This window comes from Carcharodon carcharias, chromosome 26, assembly GCF_017639515.1.
Source record: "Carcharodon carcharias isolate sCarCar2 chromosome 26, sCarCar2.pri, whole genome shotgun sequence".
In the NCBI taxonomy this organism is placed as follows: domain Eukaryota; kingdom Metazoa; phylum Chordata; class Chondrichthyes; order Lamniformes; family Lamnidae; genus Carcharodon; species Carcharodon carcharias.
The window spans coordinates 5,549,861-5,566,064 of NC_054492.1; the positions used below are offsets into that span (position 1 = coordinate 5,549,861).

Consider the following 16,204-nt stretch of genomic DNA (forward strand, 5'->3'; position numbering starts at 1 on the left):
TCTTAACATATGCTTTCTGCTGTGATTTAAGTGGTGCAGGGCAGGGGAGTGTGTCAGCAAAACGCCAATCCCGGAGCACGTGGATGGAGACTGGAGCATGTGGAGCCAGTGGAGTATGTGCAGCAGGACATGTGGAACTGGAGCCAGGTTCAGACAAAGAAAATGCGACAATCCCCCGTAAGTGTTTTTGACAAAGCTCTACTGCAAAATGTACTGTAATTTATTGCTGTGCTGCCAAATCAGGAGGCGCCTTCCTTTGCCAGATCACGTATTGTAACCCTGATTCTAGGAGCACATGCTGGTAATGCTTCAATATTCAGAGCAATTGCATGTATTACAGGAAGAAAACTGGTTTCTCATCACAAACGTTTAGTAAAAATTAAAAGCTCGAGTCATGTGTAACACATTGTTCAAGATTATACACAAATAACTTTTGCTTATGCATTCATGTTAGATTCCATTTCTAGCTTCCCTTAGTGGGATAGAGGCAGACAGGGAAGAAGAGGATTGCTTGGGAATCTCTGTTTCCACCCCTGAAAGCACTGACTCTCCCATCCCATCATTCACCCACTCCTCACCTACATTAACCTAGAGGCAAAATATGTCAGAGAAATCTACGCAGGGCAGTGTATCCAAAATAGGCTGGAGAAGTGGAAGGATCGGAGATAAGGAATATGCAGTTCCTGAGGGCAGGGTCGCAGGGGTATCATTCCTTAGCTGAATATATGAATCAATTGGAAGAAAGATCTCCTGAAAAGTATTACCACCATGTACAGGCACAGTGGAAAGTGTCACCATGTGCAGACAGTTTCGACAATCTCACCATGTACAGGCACTATGGACATTTATAGGTATTGTGGTCAGTCTCACCAGGAACAGTCACCATGTAAGTGTCACCATGTATAGTCATTGTCGACAGTGTCACTGTGTTGAGGTACTGTTGACAGTCTCACTATCTACAGGTACTGCTGGCAGCCTCACCATGCGCAGGCACTGTGGACAATCTCACCCTGTACAGGCGCTGTGGATAGTGTCACTTTGCACAGGCACTGTGGATGGTCTCACTGTGTAGAGGCACTTGGACAGTCTCAGCCTGTGCAGGCACTGTGGACTTTTCCTAGGTACCAGCATATGAAGACTAGCACAGTGGAATGGACCTCACTGCTGGCTGACTGTGCACTGTTTATAGCTATTAACAACAGGCCTGCTCTAGCTGTACAGAAGCTTGGGCAGATTCCATCTGTAGTACTGCTTTCAATTCTTGGCAATGCACTTCAGGAAGGTATATTGGCTCTGATGTGAGTACAGCATAGATTCACCAGGATGGTACCAAAATTAAAAGCTTCAAACCATAGGGATATGTTGTGTAATTTGCTTGTATTCATTTGAGAATGGTCAGTTATGATCTAATCAAGGTGTTTAGAATGATAACGAGATTCAATAGAATAGAGGTAAACTATTTATCTGGTGAGGTCATCGACAACAGGGGAGCATGACTTATAGAATCTAGGTGTTTTAGGAGTAGTAGAAATCTGGAATACTCTAGTGTGGAGTCAAGGGAAGGCAGGAAAGTGGAGTTGCTGTACAGATCAGCCATGATTTAGTTGAATGGTGGAACAGGCCTGAGCGGCTGAACGGTCTGTTCCTGCTCTCATATTCCAACGTGTCTGGCAACACGTCAGACGAACATCCAATTTTTAAAACTCTTCTGTGGGATGTTGGCATTGCTAGGAAAGGCAACATTTACTGCTCACCACAAGTTTCCCTGAAGTGATTTTAATGAACCTGGATGATTGGTTAGGCCACATCTGTGGGAAACAAACCAGTTGGGCTTTACGACAGCACAACAGCCTTGTGGTTCCATTTACTGAAGCTAGTGTTTTACTTCCAGATATTTTACACCAGAGTTCAATGTTTCAAACTGGCATGGTGGGATTTGTACTCAGATTTTCTGTATTATCAGTCCAGGCCTCTGGATTACTGGTCCAGTGTACCCCATTTAAACAGAGGTAGAAAAGCAACAATGCAGCACTCCCTTAGTACTCACCCTCCAACAGGACAGTGGTCCCTCAGTACTGATTCCAACTGTGCAGTGCTCATTCAGTACAGACCCTCTGACAGTGCAGTTTTCCCAGTACTGGCTCTCTAACAGTGTATTGCTTCCTCAGTACTGACCATTCTGACATTGCAACACTCTCTCAGTGCTGCCCCTCTAACAGTGCAGCACTCACTTCCTACTGACCCTCTGATGGTCTAGCTCTCCCTCAGTACAGCACTCCCTCAATACTGCTTCTCCAACAGTGCAGCACTCCTTCAGTACTGCCCCTACAACAGTGCAGCGCTCCCTCAGTTCTGACCCTCCGACAGTGGAACCTTACCTCAGCACTGCCCCTCTGATAGTTTGACATGTTTCCTTATTAAAGGCCCTCCTAACATTTTGCGTTCCATCAGTGCTGACCTTCTGACAGTGCATAGAAATTTGGAAATTAAGGGTAGGAATAGGTCATTCAGGCCTTTGAGCCTGCCCCACCTTTCAATATGATCATGGCTGATCCTTTATCTGAATGCCGTACTGCTGTGCTCTCCCATACCCCTTGACGCCGTGAGTCCAGAAATCTACCCATTTCCTTCTTAAATATATTCCGTGAGTTAGCCTCCATAGCCTTTTGTGGTAGAGAATTCCATAGGTTCACCACCCTCTAAATGAAGAAGTTTCTCCTAATCTCAGTCCTAAATGGTCTAACCCGTATCCTGAGATTGTGACCCCTTGTTCTGGACCCCCCCAGCCAGAGGAAATATCATCCCTGCATCCAGTCTGTCCAGCCCTGCCAGAATTTTATATGTTTCAATGAGATCTCCTCTCATTCTTCTAAACTCCAGTGAATACAGGCCTGGCCAGCCAATCTCTTCTCATATGACAATCCCACCATCCCAGGAATCAGTTTGGTGAACCTTCAATGCACTCCCTATATGGCAAGTGTATCCTTTCTTAGGTAAGGAGGCCAAAGGTGCACACAGTGCTCCAGGTGTGGTCTCACCAAGGCCCTGTACAGCTGCAGTAAGACATCCTTGCTCCTGTACTCAAGTCCTTTTGCAATGAAAGCCAACATTTGCCTTCTTAACTGCTTGCTGCACCTGCATGCTTGCTTTCAGTGACTGGTGCACAAGGACACCCAGGTCCCTTTGTACATCAACATTTCCCAATCCATCAACATTTAAATAATACTCTGCCATTCTGTTTTTCCTACAAAGTTGATAACTTCCCACTTATCCACATTATACTGCATCTGTCATGTATTTGCCCACTCACTCAACCTGTCTAAATTGCCTTGAAGCCTCTTTACACCCTCCTCACCACTCACATTCCCACCAAGTTTTGTGTCGTCAGCAAACTTGGAAATATTACATTTGGTTCCCTCATCCAAATCATTGATATATATTGTAAGTTGCTGGGGCCCAAGCACTGATCCCTGTGGTACCCTAATAGTCACCGCCTGCCATTCTGGAAAAAGACCTATTTATTCCCACTCTCTGGACAGAATTTTTCATCTGTGGGCTGGCGCCGCCCAACCTGACTGTGCACTATTTTACATCCCGACATCATCGCGCACTCGTGTGATATCTCGCTTGGTGGACGGGTGCGGGTGTCAGAGCGGCACCTGCCATTAATTAAGCAGCCATTTAAGGCCCCTAATGGTCCAACTGACTGATTTTTCCTTGCCCGTGCCATTTTCTGTTTGTCGCACAGGCAAAACGGGCAGGCGGCCAGCTGAAATTTTCACAAACCTCATCCAAGGGCTGGATAAAAAGAACCAGCAGCATTGCCAGTGTGAGTAGTGGGTAGCTTTGGAGATAGTTTGCAGCTGGTTGCTTATTGGTACTTAACAGCTTCATCTCTGCTCGGGGCTTCACTCTTAGCATTTCCAGGTTTCATTTCAGGACTCATTGCTGTCTGCCAGGCCCCAGGAGGTTTCAGACTGTGTGGACCCTTCCAGGCATCAGACAGCCTTCCCTTCCCCTGGTAATGGGGATTGTGGTCTCCGCTGGAGGCACCTCCTCCTCTGAGGAGTAGAGGGGTAGAAGTTAAAGGAGACCAGATGCCTCCTATGCAGTTTCCAAGGGAGACACCTGTGGAAGGAGAGGTGCAGGGCCAACAGGTAGTCCAAGGTGGAAGAGCCCACAGAAGACACCATTATCCTGCTGCCAGGGTTTACAGGTGGTGATGCAGCTACCTCAATATGTCCGAGGTGCATTGCCGAATGAGGCTGTGCCTCTCAAGGGAGACCATGGCCTCCATTTGCCAGATGATTGGGCCTGAGATCAGCTCCGACTGTGTGGTTGGACACCCCATGCCAGTGGCTCTGAAGGTCATAGTGGCCCTCAATTTCTATGCCTCTGGCTCTTTCTAGGGGTCAGTAGGGGATCTGTGTGGAGTCTCCCAATCAGCTGTCCACAGTTGTGTCAAGCTGGTTACAGACGCTCTGTTCAGGCAGATACTGTTCTTTATTCATTACTGTATGGATGAGGCCAGCCAGGCTGAGCGAGCCAGAGGGTTTGCAGCAATTGCTGGGTTCCTTTGCCTCCAGGGTGCTATAGACTGTACACATGTGGCCATTAAGGTGCCAGCAGGTGAGCCCGGTGCCTGCGTCAACAGGAAGGGCTTCCACTCCATGAACGTGCAGATAGTGTGTGACCACAGGGTGCTGATTTTACAAGTCTGTGCAAGGTACCCAGGCAGCTCCCATGATACTCCCAGGTGCTGAGGCTCTTCAGTGCTCCATATTATTTATAACAGGCGGTTGTGGTGGAAGAATTAATCCAGGCTGGTTTCTAGGTTAAAGCTGGTTTATTTCCAAGACAACTCCTCAGTGCTACTAACTTCCTGGTGGCTTCCACACACAGTGTTCCAGCTGTACCTTTTTATTTTATTTAGATGGGATAATTAATGCCCATCATCTGTTTAACTAACATTTGGTTTCAACAAGATGATTGCCATATTAACACTCCAGCCCGACTGGATGGATGGCTGCTGGGTAACAAGGGCTACCCAATGAAGAGGTGGCTCATGATGCCTCTCCACCACCTAAGAACAGAGGTAGAGAAACGGTACAATAGGAGTCATGCCTTCACAAGGGCGGTGGTAGAGAGGACTATAGGCCTTCTCAAGATGCACTTCCAATGCCTGGACTGTTCAGCGGGTGCACTGCAATACCCCCCAGAGCAGGTGTCATTAATGGTGGTTGCATGCTGCGCTCTCCACAATCTGGCACTGGCAAGGGGGGACCCACTGGAGGAAGAGGATCTTGATGCAGCTCCACAGGCCACAGAGGATGAGTCCAGTAGTGAATCTGAAGATGAGCACAGTGAGGAGAATGCTGAGGGTGTGGAGACAGACTTCAGTAACCTCCAGGGAGGCAGGGACTTGGGACGCCTTGATCCAACGTTACTTCAGCGAGGCTACCAAAAATCAGCTTCAAATGCGTTGCAGGGCTGCCTGCTCCATCCTGGCTGTCTGAAAGGACCTTTTCATTTGAACACAAAGCACACTATGCAATGAAATTCAGAGCCACCTACATCCAGCATTACATACTGGCGTACCCCGCACCAATAAAATAAAAAGGTGAAGCATGCTCAGGCCATGACGACAAAAGTACAATTTATGTCATTCTGCCAGTTCAATAATCTTAGCAGAAATGTTTCTCGTATTCAACATCAGACCAGTATACATAAAGTGAACAAAAATGAACATAAAATCACCTGTGACCTGTCCCTCTTGTGCTTATGGTATCTTTAACTTACGTTTGCGGGTGCTACGTCTTGGTGCACCCCCTCACTGGTACTGACATTGGAGACAGCCTGCTCACTCTGTTGTCTTGTTGGCCTTGATGACCTTTGCAGGCGTCCTCTGGCTAGTGGAGCCTGTGCTGGCCCTGCCTGAGAGGGAGCAGCCAGTGCCATGGCTGGCATCTCCCCAGTCACCACAGCCTCATCAGATGTCACAGTTACTGGCGGAGAGGCGGAGGAGCTTCTGCCATCATCCAGAGCGCCCTGAGGAGCACGCAGAGACAACAAACAGCTTGTGCGCCAACGAGAGGCCGCTGTGGATCTCCCTGTTCGCCATTGATGGACGGGCACCTAGCTGGGGCATTGGGTGCCTTATCCATCTCCCACACTGACACTGACCACCTAAGGTCAGTGCATGTGTGAGGGCTTGTAGTTCCGAGTGCAACCCCAGGAACCCCTCATTCTGTCCCTGGAGCTGCCTCTCCATGAAAGTCGCCACTTTCTCAACGGAGGAGGCAGTGTGCTCGACCATGACAGTCAGCGCAATGCCCACGCTCCGCATGGACTCCTCCATCATGGAGAGCATAGAACGCATCCCCTCATGGATCTCTGCCAGATCCTCCCACACATCTCGCTGGACATCCAGCATCTGCCGTCTGATGGACGATTCCAGTGGCTCATCATGAGCCTTTGACTGAGCATCATCCTGGTCCCCAGCAGTCCTCTGACAGTCGGCACCCAGGACACACTCTGCCTCCACCTACACCTCAAGTGAGTGTGAAGTGCCTTCTCCAACATGCACCGAGACACTAGCTACATTCTTACCTTTGACTAGCGCCCCCGCCTCTTCACGTGGGTCATGCCGGCTCTCGAGCTCCAGGACATCTTGCTCATATCTCAAAAGGATTAGGGGGGTAGCGGGGCCTCTGTCAGTCCGTGACCTTTCTACGTTATTGTTTGCAGCCTTCTCCTGAGACAACAGAGGAACATTGATGAGTCCACTCTCTACCTGCAGCGCCATTGCAGTCTGGCCAATCCCAACTGAGGATCACCTTGCAGGGCACATCCGAGTCGTGGCCCTCGAGCCGCAAGGCACTCAGTCCAAACAGCCAGGGCTCACCCCCTTGGCCAGCTCTGGCGTGATTGACAGTTGGCACTCAGAGTCTAGCACCCCAAGGTCCACAAGGGGATGGTCACACCTTAACACCTCTGCACACTGACCCATGCCAACATGGTACTCAATCTTCCTGAGCACAACAGGTCGTTGAAGTGCTTCTGGCACTGCACCCAGGTGTGTCACGCCACGTCACAGCTGCTGACCAGCGCTGCCACCTCCTCCCGTGCCCTCTTGTTGAGGTGTGCTGGCCGCCTCCTCCCATCTCTGGGGAAAAGGGTGTCCCTCCTGGCAGCCACTTCCTCCAAGAGAACGGAAAGGCACTCATCAGAGCAGGGGGGTGGGGGGGGGGGGGTTGGGGGGTGCCGAGTGCCCACCTGACCTGCCCTCCCCCCTGCCGTGTCCAGCTGCACTCGGGTCCATAGTGTCAGCCTAGGGGATGTCCTCCATGGCAGCCTTCCAGGGGCTGCTGGGTCACCATTGGACCGACAGGCCCCCACCCCCCCGCTCGGCCCTCCCCGGCCAGTGCGGTGCCATGTTTCACGCCAGGCGGGCCTTAATTGGCTTGCCACAGTGAAATCGCGTTTGGAGCCCGATCACAGGCGTCTCCCGGACCTGCCCACCGTGCCCACCCGCTGAAGGGAAAATCCTGCCCTCTGTTTCCTGTCTGCTGACCAATTCTCAATCCATGCCAACATATTACTCCCCATTCCCATGTGCTTTAATTTTACACATTAACCTCTTATGTGGGACTTTATCAAAAGCCTTCTGAAAATCCAAATATACCACATCCACTGGTTCTCCCTTATCTATTCTGCTAGTTATGTCCTCAAATAATTCCAATAGGTTTGTCAAACCTGAAATCCCTTGCATAAATCCATGTTGACCTTGTCTCATCTCATAGATATTTTCTAAGTGTCCTGTTATCATTTCCTTTATTATAGACTCTAGCATTTTCCCTACTACTGAGGTCAGGCTAACCGGTCTGTAATTCGCTGTTATCTCCTTCCCTCCTTTTTTAAATACTGGGGTTACATTTGGTACCCTTCAATTTGATGGGACTGTTCCAGGATCTACAGAATTTTGGAAGATGACAACCAACAACAAACTCCCTCAGTACTGACCCTCAACAGTGCAGCACACCCTTCGTACTGACCCCCTGACAGTGCAGCCCCCTCTCAGTATTGGCCCTCTGACAATGTAGTGCTCCCTCAGTACAGCTCCTCCGACACTGTAGCACTTCTTCAGTACTGATCTCAGAGAGTGCTGCACTCTCTCGGTCCTGACCCTTCCACATTGCAGCGCCCCCTCTTTACTGACATTCTGACAGTGCAGCACTCCCTCAGTTCCACTGTCTACATAGCTTTCCTGTGCAGCAGGGAGAAATTGGCAGTTCACTCACTCTGCTGCAGCTTCCCCAATTGCTGCCTCCAAAGCGGGGGGTTGCTATCTGATCCAAACAAGATATTGTTCCATTTTTTCATATTGTCCGTAATAACCTGCGAAGCCTCAGGTGTTTAACCAGCTTCTTCTGGTCAGTGTGATTGTTCAGAATTAGAGCAGTCACTTGCTGCTTAAATTAACTACCTGGATTTTCATTTGGTCACAGAACAGACTGTTTCTGATAAAAAGCAAATTGCTGCGGACGCTGGAAATCTGAGCTCTGAAGAAGAGTCATACGGACTCGAAATACTAACTCTTTGTTTTTTTTTCTCTCTCTCCAAAGATGCTGTTAGACCTGCTGAGTTTTTCCAGCATTTTCTGTTTTTGTTTCAGATTGTTTCTGAGCCATCCAATTAGAGCCAGCTTTTATCTTCGTATCTTAGTGTTTAATTGACAGCCAGTGGAGGACAGTCAGATGGGCAGCCCAATGGCAGATCCCTGATACAGTAACTTAGCAGACACATTCAGGTCATGCCTTGCCTAAGTCCTTGCAGTAGGACCTTTGAGGGGTCCACAAGCCTGCATCCCGAACATTGTTTCTGGACCGCTCCACATTAGAATAGAGTGGAGTGCAAATGAGTGCACGCGTCACATAGCACTTCACAGCCAATTACGGCATGTTGCTTTGCAAGTACTCAAAGCCTGTCTGGTGCACTGAGGAAAATTGGGTAAGTTTTCAGAGGTAATACAAAGAGATTGGTGAACAGTTTCAATGCACAAACTGCCAACGGTAAATGCACAGTTGAGGACATCCATCGAGTTAGGCATACTACTCAAATACCTGGAAAAACTCAGCAGGTCTGACAGCATCTGCGGAGAGGAACACAGCTAACGTTTCGAGTCCGTATGACTCTTCAACAGAACTAAGGAAAAATGGAAAAGAGGTGAAATATAAGCTGGTTTAAGGGGATGTGGGACAGGTAGAGCTAGATAGAGGGCCAGTGATAGGTGGAGATAGCCAAAAGATGTCATAGACAAAAGGACAAAGAGGTGTTGAAGGTGGTGATATTATCTAAGGACTGTACTAATAGGTGACATTAAGGGTAGAAAGCAGGACGAGCAAGGTTTTTTGCTTTTACCTATAGGCATACTGCTCACCTACCTACTTGATCAGTTAGCAACCATTTAACAGTAGCTTATTAAAAGATCTGTTTGACTCCTCAGTTGTGTATTCAACTTGTCAATCAGGCCAGCTTGAAGAACATGCATTGAGTTGAGTTGTGCATTTTTGTGAGCATGTTTCGAAAGAGGTAGAGTATAATAATGGTTATGCTAACCAGAGCACCACCAAGAGGAAATCTGCTCACATTATTCCTTGTGTCAGGTTGGTTCAGTGACAGCAATTGTGTCCTGAATCTGAAGGTGTGCGTTCAACCCTCACTGTGGGTCTAGACTTCAGTGCAGTCCTGCATTGTTAGTGAGACCACATCTTTTGAAATGTTAACGCACAGTCATGGCTGCCTTTTCAGTCTGGGATAAAGGATCCTATTGAAAATTTTGAGGATAAGGAATGCCCCGGTAGACATTCACACCCCAACCAATGCTACCAAAGGCTTCACACGGGACAGGATTTTTATGTCATCGTGTGGGTCGATTGGTGGGCCCGAGAGTGGCTGGGGAACAGACCCGCTGCCGCAATCGGCCCCTGACCCCAATTTCACGCTGGCTGGCCAATTAATGACCAGCCAGCATGAAGCGTGCGCTGATATGATCAGCGCTTTGGGTTGGGGGCAGGAGGAGGGCAAACGCTGAAGTCAGCGCGGGTGTTGGGCAGTGTTCACAGAAAGCTCCCTGAAGGCAGAGAGCGGCCTCAGGGAGCTGAAGACTTCAAAAGTATGAGATAACGGATTTTAAATCCAGAAAAAAATGTCCACACAACACAAGCAGTCACCTGAGCATAGACATTATAACAATTCTGTGCATAGATTTTTATTATTTTTTTATTTCACAACGGAAACCTCATCCCACCCTTGGATGAGGTTCTCTGAAAAATGCAAAGACTTCCTGGCCTATTCGTCCGCCCACCAACCATAACGTTGGATGGGCAGCAAAAAATCCCAGTTGATTGCATCATTAATGGGCTTAATAGCCCTCTTAATTGTCGACAGGCGCACTTCCAAGTTTAGCATGTACCCGCCGACCGAAATATCGCACGAGTGTGTGATAGTGTCGGGACGCTGACCTGATATCATCACACACTATTTTACGCTCGAGTGGATGAGCTGCACGCCCATCCATTCAGCAAAAAGTTCTGGCTATGGTTTCCTTTGTGTAACATTACTGTGCACAGATTTTCCTGTACAACAATAGCAGCCACACTTGAAAAGGAATTAGTCCATTGCGACATGCATTGGAACTTTTATTAAGATTCTCACTGAACATAAATGATGTTACATTTCTTCCAAAGCTACTACTGTTTTCATGAATCATTTTTTTACCTCGCTGTTAAAGCACCAAGGTAAGCATCTATGAAAGAAATGCATTATACATTTAAACTAATTTACAAAATATAAAACCCTATTCTGTGTTAATGCATTTCCTGGTGTTCCCCTCTGATTTGTTCAGCTCTCTTGCTGTGCTTGCTGGTGGTTGGAGATCAGCTTGTGTGTAACTGTCCAGCAGTTTTGTTTTCCATTTTACTTCAGGGAAAGTTGAAGAGTTCATGCTTTATTTTGTTGTTGATGTTTCATTAAAAAGGATCTAATTCCCGTTACTGTCATTACTTTTAAAAGTTGATTCCCTTGGGGATATTCTGCTGAAATAATTTTCCATTGTTACACTGGAATGCAAGAGTGAACCAGGCTGGTAAACAGCAGGTAAAAACAAAAAAACTGCGGATGCTGGAAATCCAAAACAAAAACAAAAACAGAATTACCTGGGAAAACTCAGCAGGTCTGGCAGCATCGGCGGAGAAGAAAAGAGTTGACGTTTCGAGTCCTCATGACCCTTCGACAGAACTTGAGTTCGAGTCCAAGAAAGAGTTGAAATATAAGCTGGTTTAAGGTGTGTGTGTGGGGGGCGGAGAGAGAGAGAGAGAGAGGTGGAGTGGGGGTGTGGTTGTAGGGACAAACAAGCAGTGATAGAAGCAGATCATCAAAAGAAGTCAACAACAATAATACAAAAGAACACATAGGTGTTAAAGTTGGTGATATTATCTAAACGAATGTGCTAATTAAGAATGGATGGTAGGGCACTCAAGGTATAGCTCTAGTGGGGGTGGGGAGAGCATAAAAGATGTAAAATAAATAAATAAATAAATAATTTTTTTTTTCTTTTTCTCTTTTTATAATGGAAATAGGTGGGAAAAGGAAAATCTATATAATTTATTAGAAAAAAAAGAAAAGGAAGGGGGAAACAGAAAGGGGGTGGGGATGGGGGAGGGAGCTCACGACCTAAAGTTGTTGAATTCAGTATTCAGTCCGGATGGCTGTAAAGTGCCTAGTCGGAAGATGAGGTGTTGTTCCTCCAGTTTGCGTTGGGCTTCACTGGAACAATGCAGCAAGCCAAGGACAGACATGTGGGCAAGAGAGCAGGGTGGAGTGTTAAAATGGCAAGCGACAGGGAGGTTTGGGTCATTCTTGCGGACAGACCGCAGGTGTTCTGCAAAGCGGTCGCCCAGTTTACGTTTGGTCTCTCCAATGTAGAGGATACCACATTGGGAGCAACGAATGCAGTAGACTAAGTTGGGGGACATGCAAGTGAAATGCTGCTTCACTTGAAAGGAGTGTTTGGGTCCTTGGACGGTGAGGAGAGAGGAAGTGAAGGGGCAGGTATTGCATCTTTCGCATGGGCATGGGGTGGTGCCATAGGAGGGGGTTGAGGAGTAGGGGGTGATGGAGGAGTGGACCAGGGTGTCCCGGAGGGAGCAATCCCTACGGAATGCCGTTGGGGGGGGTGAAGGGAAGATGTGTTTGGTGGTGTCATCATGCTGGAGTTGGCGGAAATGGCGGAGGATGATCCTTTGAATGCGGAGGCTGGTGGGGTGATAAATGAGGACAAGGGGGACCCTATCATGTTTCTGGGAGGGAGGAGAAGGTGTGAGGGCGGATGCGCGGGAGATGGGCCGGACACGGTTGAAGGCCCTGTCAACGACCGTGGGTGGAAAACCTCGGTTAAGGAAGAAGGAGGACATGTCAGAGGAACTGTTTTTGAAGGTAGCATCATCGGAACAGATGCAACGGAGGCGAAGGAACTGAGAGAATGGGATGGAGTCCTTACAGGAAGCGGGGTGTGAGGAGCTGTAGTCGAGATAGCTGTGGGAGTCGGTGGGTTTGTAATGGATATTGGTGGACAGTCTATCACCAGAGATTGAGACAGAGAGGTCAAGGAAGGGAAGGGAAGTGTCAGAGATGGACCACGTGAAAATGATGGAGGGGTGGGATTGGAAGCAAAATTAATAAATTTTTCCAAGTCCCGACGAGAGCATGAAGCGGCACCGAAGTAATCATCGATGTACCGGAGAAAGAGTTGTGGAAGGGGGCCGGAGTAGGACTGGAATAAGGAATGTTCCACATACCCCATAAAGAGACAGGCATAGCTGGGGCCCATGCGGGTACCCATAGCCACACCTTTTATTTGGAGGAAGTGAGAGGAGTTGAAGGAGAAATTGTTCAGCGTGAGAACAAGTTCAGCCAGACAGAGGAGAGTAGTGGTGGATGGGGATTGTTCAGGCCTCTGTTCGAGGAAGAAGCTAAGGGCCCTCAGACCATCCTGGTGGGAGATGGAGGTGTAGAGGGATTGGACGTCCATGGTGAAGAGGAAGCGGTTGGGGCCAGGGAACTGGAAATTGTTGATGTGACGTAAGGTGTCAGAGGAATCACGGATGTAGGTGGGAAGGGACTGGACAAAGGGAGAGAGAAGGGAGTCAAGATAACGAGAAATGAGTTCTGTGAGGCAGGAGCAAGCTGAGACGATCGGTCTACCGGGGCAGTTCTGTTTGTGGATTTTGGGTAGGAGATAGAAGCGGGCCGTCCGAGGTTGGGTGACTATCAGGTTGGAAGCTGTGGGAGGGAGATCCCCAGAGGAGATGAGGACAGTGACAGTCCTGGAAACAATGGCTTGATGTTCAGTGGTGGGGTCATGGTCCAGGGAGAGGTAGGAGGAAGTGTCTGCGAGTTGACGCTCAGCCTCCGCGAGGTAGAGGTCAGTGCGCCAGCCAACAACAGCACCACCCTTGTCAGCGGGTTTGATGACAATGTCAGGGTTGGACCTGAGAGAATGGAGTGCAGTAAGTTCAGAGAGAGACAGGTTAGAATGGGTGAGAGGAGCAGAGAAATTGAGACGACTAATGTCGCGCCGACAGTTCTCAATGAAAAGATCAAGAGAAGGTAAGAACCCAGAGGGAGGGGTCCAGGTGGAGGGAGAATATTGGAGATGGGTAAAAGGATCTGTTGAACTGGGAGAGGACTCCTACCCAAAGAAGTGAGCCCGGAGACGAAGACGGCGGAAGAAGAGTTCAGCATCATGCCGAGCCCGAAATTCATTGAGGTGAGGGCGTAAGGGTATGAAACTAAGTCGTTTGCTGAGCACTGAACGTTCAGCATCGGAGAGGGGAAGGTCAGGGCGTATAGTAAACAGCAGGTCCTAGCACGCTCTGTGAATGACCAGTGTTGCTATTAATCATCGGAGACATTCTAGAGATTGCAGACGCATGCTAAGAAAACTTAGAATGTAGCCTAGTTGATGGCCGATAGCTGACAATGATGGTTGTGAGTGGGGACTGAGGCTGGGCCTCTCAATTAGCCCCCAGTTTCCAATAGGAACTCATGTTGCAGACATTTCTGCAGAAGGCATTATTGTATTGGTAAGTTTAATACATTTTCTCGTAAATTTGTCATTTTTTCTATCCTTAATTCCAGTGGTAACTTTCTTATCTTGTGTTTCCTGAAGAATTTTCATGCTCTTCGGTTTTTATGGTCATTTTCATAATTAATTATTTGGTTGCTTTTGTATATCCATCAGTTTTCCACTGGAAGCTTTGCCTGCTTCTCATTGGTCCACGCAATGTCTGTTCAGTATCAATTTGTTTAGTTCTATGAACATGAAATTTGAGTGACTGCCAGAGGAGATCGATCCATAGGATCAGAGTTTGCCATCTGCTGTAAGATCTAGTTCCTTCAATCATGTAGATAGTAATAGGTAACCGTGCTAAAAATGTAAGGAAAATATAATTTATTAATTGTTAGGGAGTAACTGAGAAGCTTTAAACCAATTACTTCTATTTACAGAAAATGCTAGAAAAACTCAACAGGTCTGGGTCTTCTGTGGAGAGAGAAACAGAGTTAATGTTTTGAATCTGCATGACTCTTCTTCGGAATCCGGCCAGACCTGCTGAACTTTTCCAGCACTTCCTGTTTTTATTTCAGATCTCCAGCATCTTCAGTATTTTGCTTTTATTCTTCTATTTACACATTGGTTTTGTAATTGTGTAATAACTGATGTAACATAAAGGGACCAGAAACTTCACAACATGTGAGAATGTGCCAGAACGGTACAAGGTAATTTATCCAAGCCCAGCTAATAACCAGTTTGGTGATGCTTTGTTCCTTGTGCTTACCAGCCCAGGGCCAGGAGGGACAAACTGCCAGGGAGCCAGTGTGGAGCACAAAGTGTGTGAGAACTTACCCTGTACCAAAGGATTACCCAGTTTCAGAGATCAGCAGTGCCAGTCCCAAGACAGACAAGGTCATATGAAGAAAAAACACTGGACCGCAGTCCTCAATGATGGTGAGAATATGTTAAACTGTTTGTCGTTGAGTAAGGCTGAGGAATTATTGACCAAGTGCAGACTAAAAGCTGTACTTTTTTCTTTTCAGATACTTCTGTAAACTGCTAAAATAAATACCCACATTGAATTACATCTTAGCCCCTCCTCGTTATGTTCCAACGCATGCCACAGTCAATGACTGTTATTGGGTTACAATCATTGTTCATTTATAGACTAATATCCATACAACAAGGTCCTACAAACGGTAATGGCAATTTTGGGAAAATTGCCCTACCCTTTTTGAACAGTACAATGGGATCTTTCACATCTCCTTGAGCAGCATGTGAACAATGTTGTACCTGCAGTTGCAGTGGTAGTATATTAGCATGGATAGAGGATTGGCTAACTAAAAAAAGACAGAAAGTTGGGATAAGGGGGACATTTTCAGGATGGCAACATGTAACAGGGATCAGTGCTGGGTCCTCAATTATTTACAGTATATATTAATGACTTGGATGAGGGAAGTTTGCAGATGACACAAAAATAGGTGGGAAGGTAAACGGTGAGGATGACATTAAGGGTCTACAGAGCGGTATAGATAGGTTAAGTGAGTGGGCAAAAATTTGGCAGATGGAATATAATGTGAGGAAATGTGATGAAGGAAGGAAGGCAGGAAGAATAGAAGAGCTAACTATTATTTAAGTGGAGAAAGACTGCAGAAAGCTGCAGCACAGAGAGATTTTGGGGTCCTCATGAATGAATCACAAAAAGCTAACAAACAAGTTCAACAGGTAATAGGGAAGGCAAATGGAATGTTGGCCTTTATTTCAAAGGGAATGGAATATAAAAATAGGGAAGTCTTGCTAAAACTATACAAGGCACTGGTTAGAACACACCTAGAATACTGTGAACAGTTTTGATCCCCTTATTTAAGGACAGATATACTGGCATTGGAGGCAGTCCAGAGAAGGTTCACAAGGTTGATCCTGGGTATGGAGGAATTTTCTTATGAGGAGAGGTTAAGTAGGTTGGGCCTGTACTCATTGGAGTTTAGAAGAATGAAAGGTGACCTTATTGAAACATATAAGATTCTTAGGGGACAAGAGGCCATAGATGCTAAGAGGCTGTGTCTCCTTATGGGAGAGTCTAGGACCAGA

General features: G+C 47.2%; 1 protein-coding gene across 2 annotated transcripts in view; it reads left to right on the top strand.

Annotated features, from left to right (window-relative positions):
- The window catches only part of adamts17 (ADAM metallopeptidase with thrombospondin type 1 motif, 17), a 591,331-nt gene that overhangs the window by 374,008 nt on the left and 201,119 nt on the right, over positions 1-16,204 (top strand). For both annotated transcript variants that reach the window (XM_041175111.1, XM_041175112.1), the window contains exons 12-13: positions 32-177; positions 14,901-15,067. In XM_041175111.1, the coding sequence (XP_041031045.1) occupies positions 32-177; positions 14,901-15,067 (313 nt within the window). The remainder of the gene's footprint in view (positions 1-31; positions 178-14,900; positions 15,068-16,204) is intronic.